Source organism: Pseudophryne corroboree, chromosome 9 (genome assembly GCF_028390025.1).
Source record: "Pseudophryne corroboree isolate aPseCor3 chromosome 9, aPseCor3.hap2, whole genome shotgun sequence".
NCBI classification, from domain to species: domain Eukaryota; kingdom Metazoa; phylum Chordata; class Amphibia; order Anura; family Myobatrachidae; genus Pseudophryne; species Pseudophryne corroboree.
In genome coordinates, this window is record NC_086452.1 from 139,788,977 (window position 1) to 139,801,253 (window position 12,277).

General features: G+C 48.4%; 1 protein-coding gene across 2 annotated transcripts in view; it reads left to right on the forward strand.

The window, feature by feature from the left end:
- The first annotated feature begins 3,390 nt into the window (after positions 1–3,390).
- The window catches only part of LOC134957726 (holocytochrome c-type synthase), a 78,359-nt gene continuing 69,472 nt past the window's right edge, over positions 3,391–12,277 (forward strand). The window contains exons 1-2 of one of the 2 annotated variants that reach the window (XM_063939836.1): positions 3,391–3,435; positions 3,730–3,923. In XM_063939836.1, the coding sequence (XP_063795906.1) occupies positions 3,422–3,435; positions 3,730–3,923 (208 nt within the window). In that variant the 5' untranslated portion in view covers positions 3,391–3,421. The remainder of the gene's footprint in view (positions 3,436–3,729; positions 3,924–12,277) is intronic. The other variant, XM_063939840.1, reaches the window with a different exon arrangement.

The following is a 12,277-nucleotide window of genomic DNA, read 5'->3' on the forward strand; positions in this document are numbered from 1 at the left end:
CTTTTATCAAGTTTACGAGGTTATTTGCTGCCCAGGGCGCCCCCCCAGCGCCCTGCACCCTGCAGTGCCTGTGTATGTGTGGGCAGCAATGGCGCGCTGCGCACCCACCAGCCGCGCGGTACCTCAGCCGTCACTTTGCTTGATTGAAGATCTGTCTTCATACACTCACCTGTCTTCTGACTTCTGGCTCTGTGAGTGTGAGGGGGGTGACGGCGTGCTGTGGGAGTGAGCATCTAGACACGGATAGCATTCAGTTCCCTTCAGGAGCTAATGGTATCCTGACAGCCAGAAGCAGAGCCATGAAACTCTTCAGGAAGTTGAATCCTACTTCTGCCCCCTCAGTCCCATGAAGCAGGGAGACTGTTGCCAGCAGTTCTCCCTGAAAATAAAAAACCTAACATAAGTCTTTTCAGAGAAACTCAGTAGAGCTCCTCAGAGTGCATCCAGTCTGCCTGGGCACATTTCTAAAACTGAGGTCTGGAGAAGGGGCATAGAGGGAGTCTTAAGAGTGCCCATGGCTCCTGCGGAACCGTCTATACCCCATGGTCATGAAGTGGACCCCAGCATCCTCTAGGACATGAGAAATCTGCAGTAGATGTCGCCCTGGGCCGGGGAGAGGCTACAGGTCAAGCGCCGCCTCCCCTTTGCTGGACTTCCACCCCAGGTACTAGTGAGCCTTATTAAATGAGGCGTTAGTACACCCAACCTGTGCTCTATTACCCTGGTGGCCTAGTGGGGTCCCTGCTCAGTGACAGTGTCCACGCCAGCGCTGTGACCCATCTACCTATGTCCACGTGATTTAATGGCGGGTCCCGCCTGGGGGACCCTCTTACCTCTTCCCCGTAGCAGCCATGCGAACCTTGAGTCCGACCGTGACCGTGTGCATAAAACTGGAGCGTCTCCGCTGCAAGTAACCGCAAACAGGCTGCGGGGGTATGCAACGCCGCTTGGGAGGTGATGAAGCTGCAGCGCTTAAGTGTTACCATGACATATTGTGCTGACAGCCCAGTTTTGAAGATATTTTCTGTCAGAAAAAGCTTTTTCAGGGCTGCCCAGTGTAGCCCACCTGCTGCAGACACCATCTGAAAACTGAGCTCACAGTGCCTGGAGGCGGGGTTATAGTGGAGGGCCCAATGCATCCTGGGACAGCCTAAAGCTTTAGCCTGTTGGTGCCTCTGGATCAAGATCCACTCTACACCCCGATGTTTCCCTGTGGAAACCAATGTAACCTGCTGCAGAAAATATGTTACAGAAACACAGCAGATTTTGCTGCACAATTCTATAGGCCTCAATCAGAATTTGCTATGTTGGTTGCCGCAAGAAATAGTCCGAACACAGTCACCCACTGTCATCACTAACAATTAAATCGCACCCTATTAATTTTTAAACCTGCACAATATACAGAATATTTTTTTACTGCACTACTAAAACTCTTGATCGTGGCTGTTAATTGCTTCTGACAATTACTATTTAGCCAGGGCTGTGAGAAGAACGGGAGAGCAAAGTTTTTCAGAGTTTGGCCCCATTGTTTTATGGCAGTTATCGCTAAGACTGTCCCTTCAATTTAGAGTTAGTACATAGGGGGTAATTCCAAGTTGATCGCAGCAGGATTTTTGTTAGCAGTTAGGCAAAACCATGTGCACTGCAGGGGGGGCAGATATAACATGTGCAGAGAGAGTTAGATTTGGGTGAGGTGTGTTCAATCTGCAATCTAATTTGCAGTGTAAAAATAAAGCAGCCAGTATTTACCCTGCACTGAAACAAAATAACCCACCCAAATCGAACTCTTTCTGCACATGTTATATCTGCCTCCCCTGCAGTGCACATGGTTTTGCCCAACTGCTAACAAAAATCCTGCTGCGATCAACTTGGAATTACCCCCATAGCGGGGATATTGGGGGTCATTCCGAGTTGATCGAGTTGATCGTAGCCCAGCACAGGGCTATCCTGCCCCGCATTTCAGTGCGGGCCCCCCCCCCCCCGCAGAAGTGCAAAAGCATCGCACAGAGGCAATGCTTTTGCACTTTAGGAGTAGCTCCCGCCTGCAGCGGCTGCGTGTGATGTCACGCAGCCGCTATGGCCTGCCCACTGCACGGTCCGGCCACACCTGCATTGGCTGGACCTCGCCCACGAAATGGCAGCCAAGCGCCGCCATTCCGTCCCCCCGCCCAGCGACCGCCTCTGCCTGTCAATCAGGCAGAGGCGATCGTAGCGCAGCGATGGCTGAAGGCATGCGCCGGCGCACTGTGTTGCTGGTGCATGCGCAGTTCTGACCCAATCGCACAGCTGCGATAAACTGCAGTGTGCGATCGGGTCAGAATGACCCCCATTATCATTCAAAATTTCATTCAAGCCATATTCACGCCATATTGCAATTGATATGCATTTGCAGTCTCGGTGAGATGCATTTGCAAATTGATTGACAGGAAGTGATCGTATGTGGGAGGCAACATGGTTTTTGTGGGGGGTGGTTGGGAAAATGTAGGCATGTCATGGTCGTTTTCAGGGGCGTATATCGGACGTCAGCTGCAATCGCTTACAATTAAAAACATGCAACTAAAAACATGCGACTTCATTGCGACTGAATACGCATTATTCTGAGTAGGCATGGATCAACCGCAACTATCAATGGTACTCTGTTTCTGCGTATGGATCGCAATTCTGCGAATGCATACGCAAAGTTACGATTGCATCGGTGGGCGTCTTTTAACATTTCAGGGCGTCTCTTCACATGCAATTTTTAGCAGTAGCAGTTTTGAGACAATCACAATTTAATTCTTAATAGCGATCCATGCTGAATGAGGGCCAGAATGCGCTCTGTAAAATACAATATGACGATAACATGCCTCCCAACATGACCCTCACCAGGAGGGACACAGTGCTCTGCTTCTGGACTTTTCCCTTTCTCTATGATTGCCAGCACCTGTGTTGAACAGGTTCATGGATAAGAAAGGTGTTTCAGCACAGGTGATGGCAATTACAAATTAAGAGGGAAGTCCAGGAGCAGAGCATTCTGTCCCTCCTGGAGAGGGTCATGTTGGGAGGTATGTTATAGTGACAACACTGCAAGTAGAGTGGAGCGTGAAAAAAAATCCCTGAGGAGATAAACACATCCCATAAACACTGAGAAGGTGACATTTCAGTTGGTAGATTTTAAGTGGAATTGTGAGGATTTCAAAAACTGTAACATTAAACACACAGATTTTAAGGCATACATCTACCTGTCTGAGATCCACAACTCATACTTGCCTACCTGACCCTCTCCATGAGGGAGAAAATGCTCTGTTCCTGGACTTTCCTGGTAATGTATGATTGCCATCACCTGTGGTGAGCTAGGTAATTGATAAGAAAGGTGTTTCACCACAGGTGATGGCAATCATACATTACCAGGAGAGTCCAGGTACAGAGCATTTTCTCCCTCATGGAGAGGGTCAGGTAGGCAAGTATGCCACAACTTAAGGATGAACTTAATGACGTTTTTAATCATGTCCGTAAAAGATCACCCTGGTTTATGGCAGTGTGCTGCATAGATGATACAAGAAAACGAAAATGAGAAATCAACAACTTATTCCCTTAGCTTGTCCTATACTGAGGAAACAGCTGTAGATCTGAGAGCAATGATGTATTTAGTCACTCCAGTTATTTGTAGGTGGTGTGAGGTCAGTCAGCACAAATGCATTTTCAACGATGCCATGATCTGACTCAACAGCTGAATGTTGCTTCTGTTAGGAGAGGGGCAATGCCTAAGGTTTCCCAAGATCTTCGGCTGGCTCTGCCTAAGACAGAGGGAGTACAGAAACGTCCTGAGGAGCAGAAGAGCAAAAGAAGATGTTTCAACCTAAGCAGATGTCTCTTTGCAAGAATGGCTGTTGTTGGACCAGATATGTTGGGGTTATCATCATTCTGTGACGATTCAGGCCTGTGTAAGTCATCTGCATATAATAGGCGCCAATTTATTAGCAGCAAACATCCATCTTACATGGCATTATAGTTCTTCATATTTAAATCACACTAGTAATTTAAATGGGAGACCCCACCTGTACAGAAAGGCAGCAGTTCTAATTTGGAGAAAGGGAGCTATAAAGAATAATAGCTATCAACAATAGAGTTCATAATAGCATACCTCCCAACATGACCCTCTCCAGGAGGGACAAAAAAAACTCTGGACTTTTCACTTAATTTGTGATTGCCAGGCCCTGTTTTGAACAGGTTCATTGATAAGAAAGGTGTTTCACCACAGGTGATGGCAATCATAAATTAAGAGCATTCTGATCCTCCTGGAGGGGGTCATGTTGGGAGGTATGTTATAGTGATGAAGTCTTCAACAACTATAGTTACAGCGGCAAACGGAAAATTGTAAGTCACATGTTTACCTGCAGTTAGTACATAAATGTTAACTACAGTATAATCACAACAAAATAAAATAAAGTGGCAACACGAAAAACTAATCTTACAGACAGGTTCTGGTTATATAACGAATCCAGAGCTGGGGACACAGGGCAGGATTGGCTATAGCTAGAATAAATGAAGGATGATGGCTGAATGATATGTTTCCTTATTAAGTTAACCAATATGGAACTGCATACCTCTCAACTGGCGGGACAGTCCTGTTTTTCTGTCCCACCCGCAGGTCACAATGTCCCGCGGTGGGGGGCAGTTGGGAGACCCTCTCTCACTCGCTACTCTGCTAAGCAGAGCAGCAGTGAATAGATGCTGTACGCCTGCGCACAGCTTCTATTCACTGGGAGAGAGGGACAGGGGGCATGCCAGCAGCTCACAGAGCGCTTGGCATGCCCCCCACAGTCATGAAAATGGGAGCGTGACCCACGATCACAGCACTTCTGTAAGGCCACGCCCCCTACCAGCGAGGCCACATCCCCTATTTTTGGGCGCGCGACGAAGGCGTGCTTTTGTGTCCCTCCTCCCAACTTTTTAAAGTTGGGAGGTATGGAACTGTAGAAGAGAGAGCAAATCTAGGTGAATATAGTATGCTACCTTATTGTGGTAACAATACTTAATAACTTAGTACAAACAGTGCTTAGTAAATACTGGATGGATCAGTCTGTGAACACACTAAATGTGTATCTACAGCAGCAGCTGAATAACGTGGACAGTCAGTAGTTGCTCAGGTACTGGTGGTATGTAGTGAGAAGACTGCATGCAGCAGGCTTGGAAGCAGACTGGAACAAGTAGGTATAGCTGCAGGGTGCAAAAAGCAGGAGCAGCTGGTATCTTCTAGCTGCAGAATGCAAAGCGCTGATACATGCTGAATCCACAGGAACAGAAGCACTCAGTTATAGAATGCAGGTATCTGTTTCAGAGGCTAAGGCTTGGGAACTGGGAATGGCTTCTGCCACAGGGGACCAGGAGTCCTAGGAGACCTATTAAACTGGCAAGGTGTAGGTGGCAAGGAGCAGTTTAAATAGGGAGCTCTAGCAGTGGATTGGATATGTAAATCATGTGCAGCGTAGAGACGCTTTGTATGGTTGGAATTAATCAGCTGACCTTAGGCAAGATAGCTGCCGTCTTGCTGCGCCGGTCTGCCGCTACAAAAAAATCCTGACATGACTGACCAGCTGGCATGTGCAAGCCAGTGAATCGGCAGCAAGAAGGTTTAAGTTCCCGCTTTGTGACACTCACAGTATTCATGGAAGGAAACAGCACTCTACATCCCAAGTTCTGACTGAGCAATCACCAAGTTAACGAGGAATAAACCCCTTTATTCCCACTCAAATTCCTATTAAGTCCTGCCCCTCCCATGTACTGTTGATAGTACCAGGGCCGGTGCTAGGGTATTCAGCGCCCCCCTGCAAATTATACATTTGCACCCTCCCTTACATATGTAATAGAGTGATAGCATGCGCCTGCAAAAGAAGGGGTGTGGTCTCACAAGGATGGGTGTGGCATTATTTGAATTAGGGGTTCTATTGTGTGGCATGGCCACTCAGTAGTATCCCCAATTCAAATTACGCTATGCAGTAGCACAATCTTATTCACATTACACCATACGTAGTGTCCCTGATTCATATTACACCACATAGTAGAGCCCCATAGTCACATTATGCGACACAGTAGTATCCATTGTACTCATTAGGCTACACAATGTAGTCCCATTATACACAATGCCCACAGTAGTGTCCCTTACTACACATAACATCCACAGTAGTAGTGCCACTTCCACATGATGCCCACAGCAGTAGTGCCCAGGGGTGTAGAGAGCTATGGCGATCCCAGGTGCTTTTTTGAGGGTGTGGCACAATTGTGGAGGTGTGGCCATGCCTCCTTCTAATAATTAATTGTAAAAAAAATAAGATTTTACTTACCGATAAATCTATTTCTCGTAGTCCGTAGTGGATGCTGGGGACTCCGTCAGGACCACGGGGATTAGCGGCTCCGCAAAAGACAGGGAACAAAAATAAAGCTTTAGGATCAGGTGGTGTGCACTGGCTCCTCCCCCTATGACCCTCCTCCAAGCCTCAGTTAGGATACTGTGCCCGGACGAGCGTACACAATAAGGAAGGATTTTGAATCCCGGGTAAGACTCATACCAGCCACACCAATCACACCGTACAACTTGTGATCGGAACCCAGTTAACAGTATGACAACGTAGGAGCCTCTGAACAGACGGCTCACAACAATAATAACCCGATTTTTGTACCAATAACTAGGTACAAGTATTGCAGACAATCCGCACTTGGGATGGGCGCCCAGCATCCACTACGGACTACGAGAAATAGATTTATCGGTAAGTAAAATCTTATTTTCTCTAACGTCCTAGTGGATGCTGGGGACTCCGTCAGGACCATGGGGATTATACCAAAGCTCCCAAACGGGCGGGAGAGTGCGGATGACTCTGCAGCACCGAATGAGAGAACTCCAGGTCCTCTTTAGCCAGGGTATCAAATTTGTAGAATTTTACAAACGTGTTCTCCCCCCGACCACGTAGCTGCTCGGCAGAGTTGTAATGCCGAGACCCCTCGGGCAGCCGCCCAGGATGAGCCCACCTTCCTTGTGGAATGGGCATTTACATATTTTGGCTGTGGCAGGCCTGCCACATAATGTGCAAGCTGAATTGTACTACACATCCAACTAGCAATCGTCTGCTTAGAAGCAAGAGCACCCAGTTTGTTGGGTGCATACAGGATAACAGCAAGTCAGTTTTCCTGACTCCAGCCGTCCTGGAAACCGATATTTTCAGGGCCCTGACAACATCTAGCAACTTGGAGTCCTCCAAGTCCCTAGTAGCTGCAGGTACCACAATAAGCTGGTTCAGGTGAAACGCTGACACCACCTTAGGGAGAAACTGGGGACGAGTCCGCAGCTCTGCCCTGTCCGAATGGACAATCAGATATGGGCTTTTGTGAGACAAAGCCGCCAATTTTGACACTCGCCTGGCCGAGGCCAGGGCCAACATCATGGTCACTTTCCATGTGAGATATTTCAAATCCACAGATTTGAGCGGTTTAAACCAATGTGATTTGAGGAATCCCAGAACTACGTTGAGATCCCACAGTGCCACTGGAGGCACAAAAGGGGGTTGTATATGCAGTACTCCCTTGACAAACTTCTGGACTTCAGGAACTGAAGCCAATTCTTTCTGGAAGAAAATCGACAGGGCCGAAATTTGAACCTTAATGGACCCCAATTTGAGGCCCATAGACACTCCTGTTTGCAGGAAATGCAGGAATCGACCGAGTTGAAATTTCTTCGTGGGGCCTTCCTGGCCTCACACCACGCAACATATTTTTGCCACATGTGGTGATAATGTTGTGCGGTCACCTCCTTCCTGGCTTTGACCAGGGTAGGAATGACCTCTTCCGGAATGCCTTTTTCCCTTAGGATCCGGCGTTCAACCGCCATGCCGTCAAACGCAGCCGCGGTAAGTCTTGGAACAGACATGGTACTTGCTGAAGCAAGTCCCTTCTTAGCGGCAGAGGCCATGAGTCCTCTGTGAGCATCTCTTGAAGTTCCGGGTACCAAGTCCTTCTTGGCCAATCCGGAGCCACGAGTATAGTTCTTACTCCTCTACGTCTTATAATTCTCAGTACCTTGGGTATGAGAAGCAGAGGAGGAAACACATACACCGACTGGTACGCCCACGGTGTTACCAGAACGTCCACAGCTATTGCCTGAAAGTCTCTTGACCTGGCGCAATACCTGTCCAGTTTTTTGTTCAGGCGGGACGCCATCATGTACACCTTTGGTCTTTCCCAACGGTTCACAATCATGTGGAAAACTTCCCTATGAAGTCCCCACTCTCCCGGGTGGAGGTCGTGCCTGCTGAGGAAGTCTGCTTCCCAGTTGTCCACTCCCGGAATGAACACTGCTGACAGTGCTATCACATGATTTTCCGCCCAGCGAAAAATCCTTGCAGTTTTTTCCATTGCCCTCCTGCTTCTTGTGCCGCCCTGTCTATTTACGTGGGCGACTGCCGTGATGTTGTCCCACTGGATCAATACCGGCTGACCTTGAAGCAGAGGTCTTGCTAAGCTTAGAGCATTATAAATTGCCCTTAGCTCCAGTATATTTATGTGGAGAAAAGTCTCCAGACTTGATCACACTCCCTGGAAATTTTTTCCCTGTGTGACTGCTCCCCAGCCTCTCAGGCTGGCCTCCGTGGTCACCAGCATCCAATCCTGAATGCCGAATCTGCGGCCCTCTAGAAGATGAGCACTCTGTAACCACCACAGGAGAGACACCCTTGTCCTTGGAGATAGGGTTATCCGCTGATGCATCTGAAGATGCGATCCGGACCATTTGTCCAGCAGATCCCACTGAAAAGTTCTTGCGTGGAATCTGCCGAATGGAATCGCTTCGTAATAAGCCACCATTTTTCCCAGGACTCTTGTGCAATGATGCACTGACACTTTTCCTGGTTTTAGGAGGTTCCTGACTAGCTCGGATAACTCCCTGGCTTTCTCCTCCGGGAGAAACACCTTTTTCTGGACTGTGTCCAGAATCATCCCTAGGAACAGCAGACGTGTCGTCGGAAACAACTGCGGTTTTGGAATATTTAGAATCCACCCGTGTTGTCGTAGAACTACTTGAGATAGTGCTACTCCGACCTCCAACTGTTTTCTGGACCTTGCTCTTATCAGGAGGTCGTCCATTTTCTTCGAAGAAGAATCATCATTTCGGGCATTACCTTGGTAAAGACCCGGAGTGCCGTGGACAATCCAAACGGCAGCGTCTGAAACTGATAGTGACAGTTCTGTACCACGAACCTGAGATACCCTTGGTGAGAAGGGCAAATTGGGACATGGAGGTAAGCATCCCTGATGTCCCGGGACACCATATAGTCCCCTTCTTCCTGGTTCGCTATCACTGCTCTGAGTGACTCCATCTTGATTTGAACCTTTGTAAGTGTTCAAATATTTCAGATTTAGAATAGGTCTCACCGAGCCTTCTGGTTTCAGTACCACAATATAGTGTGGAATAATACCCCTTTCCTTGTTGTAGGAGGGGTACTTTGATTATCACCTGCTGGGAATACAGCTTGTGAATTGTTTCCAATACTGGCTCCCTGTCGGAGGGAGACGTTGGTAAAGCAGACTTCAGGAACCTGCGAGGGGAACGTCTCGACTTTCCAATCTGTACCCCTGGGATACTACTTGTAGGATCCAGGGGTCCTGTACGGCTCCAGCGTCATGCTGAGAACTTGGCAGAAGCGGTGGAAGGCTTCTGTTCCTGGGAATGGGCTGCCTGCTGCAGTCTTCTTCCCTTTCCTCTATCCCTGGGCAGATATGCTTATGGGGACGAAAGGACTGAGGCTGAAAAGACGGTGTCTTTTTCAGCATAGATGTGACTTAGGGTAAAAACGGTGGATTTCCCAGCAGTTGCCGTGGCCACCAGGTCCGATGGACCGACCCCAAATAACTCCTCCCCTTTATACGGCAATACATCTTTGTGCCGTTTGGAATCTGCATCACCTGACCACTGTCGTGTCCATAAACATCTTTTGGCAGATATGGACATCGCACTTACTCTTGATGCCAGAGTGCAAATATCCCTCTGTGCATCTCGCATATATAGAAATGCATTTTTTAAATGCTCTATAGAAAATAAAATACTGTCCCTGTCAAGGGTATCAATATTTTCAGTCAGGGAATCCGACCAAGCCACCCTCGCGCTGCACATCCAGGCTGAGGCGATCGCTGGTCGCAGTATAACACCAGTATGTGTGTATATACTTTTTAGGATATTTTCCAGCCTCCTATCAGCTGGTTCCTTGAGGGCGGCCGTATGTGGAGACGGTACCGCCACTTGTTTTGATAAGCGTGTGAGCGCCTTATCCACCCTAAGGGGTGTTTCCCAACGCGCCCTAACTTCTGGCGGGAAAAGGGTATACCGCCAATAATTTTCTATCGGGGGAACCCCGCGCCTCATCACACACTTCATTTAATTTATCTGATTCAGGAAAACTATAGGTAGTTTTTCCACACCCCACATAATACCCTTTTTTGTGGTACTTGTAGTATCAGAAATATGTAACACCTCCTTCATTGCCCTTAACAAGTAACGTGTGGCCCTAAAGGAAAATACGTTTGTTTCTTCACCGTCGACACTGGAGTCAGTGTCCGTGTCTGTGTCTGTGTCGACCGACTGAGGTAAAATGGGCATTATAACGTCCCTGACGGTGTTTTAGACGCCTGGATAGATACTAATATGTTTGCCGGCCGTCTCATGTCGTCAACCGACTTGCAGCGTGTTGACATTATCACGTAATTCCTTAAATAAGCCATCCATTCCGGTGTCGACTCCCTAGAGAGTGACATCACCATTACAGGCAATTTGCTCCGCCTCCCAACATCGTCCTCATACATGTCGACACACACGTACCGACACACAGCACACACACAGGGAATGCTCTGATAGAGGACAGGACCCACTAGCCCTTTGGGGAGACAGAGGGAGAGTTTGCCAGCACACACCAAAAACGCTATAATTATACAGGGACAACCTTTATATAAGTGCTTTTCCCTTATAGCATTTTAATATATGTAGTCATATCGCCAAATCAGTGCCCCCCCTCTCTGTTTTAACCCTGTTTCTGTAGTGCAGTGCAGGGGAGAGCCTGGGAGCCTTCCCACCAGCATTTCTGTGAGGGAAAATGGCGCTGTGTGCTGAGGAGAATAGGCCCCGCCCCCTTTTCGGCGGGCTTCTTCTCCCGTTTTTCTGAGACCTGGCAGGGGTTAAATACATCCATATAGCCCCAGGGGCTATATGTGATGTATTTTTAGCCATAAAAAAGGTATTATACATTGCTGCCCAGGGCGCCCCCCCAGCGCCCTGCACCCTCCGTGACCGCTGTGTGAAGTGTGCTGACAACAATGGCGCACAGCTGCAGTGCTGTGCGCTACCTCAGGAAGACTGAAAAGTCTTCTGCCGCCTGCTTCTGGACCTCTTCCATCTTCGGCATCTGCAAGGGGGGTCGGCGGCGCGGCTCCGGGACGAACCCCAGGGTGAGACCTGTGTTCCGACTCCCTCTGGAGCTAATGGTGTCCAGTAGCCTAAGAAGCCAATCCATCCTGCACGCAGGTGAGTTCACTTCTCTCCCCTAAGTCCCTCGATGCAGTGAGCCTGTTGCCAGCAGGACTCACTGAAAATAAAAAACCTAAAAACTTTTTCTAAGCAGCTCTTTAGGAGAGCCACCTAGATTGCACCCTGCTCGGACGGGCACAAAAACCTAACTGAGGCTTGGAGGAGGGTCATAGGGGGAGGAGCCAGTGCACACCACCTGATCCTAAAGCTTTATTTTTGTGCCCTGTCTCCTGCGGAGCCGCTAATCCCCATGGTCCTGACGGAGTCCCCAGCATCCACTAGGACGTTAGAGAAAAGTATTTTCAGCAAAGGGCAATCCAGAGGGGGGTGGCATGATCAGTGTGATCACTCCAATCCTACTGTTATGCACACCAGTGCCAGCAGGAAAGTACTGGTGTCAGAACTGTTATGCACTCCAGTGTCTGCAGGAATGTACTGGTGTTTGAACTGTTATGCAAAACAGATGGACTCACAGACAAACTGGGGGATATGACATAACGTACACAGAAGGTGATAGGGTAACAAAATACACACAAAGTGAACAGAGAAGCCCAGAGGCTAAGGAACTGGGTATCTCCCTTGTATTAGAACTGCTAAGATGGAAAAAGCAAGATGTTGTGTTTTAATACGTAGAGTACCCGAAATGCTGTTGCTAAGGGCAACAGCAAAACCCTAAAGGGTTACCAACGGGTGTGGCAGTAAACTCCTTGGTCAGAGATGGAATGATAGACACAA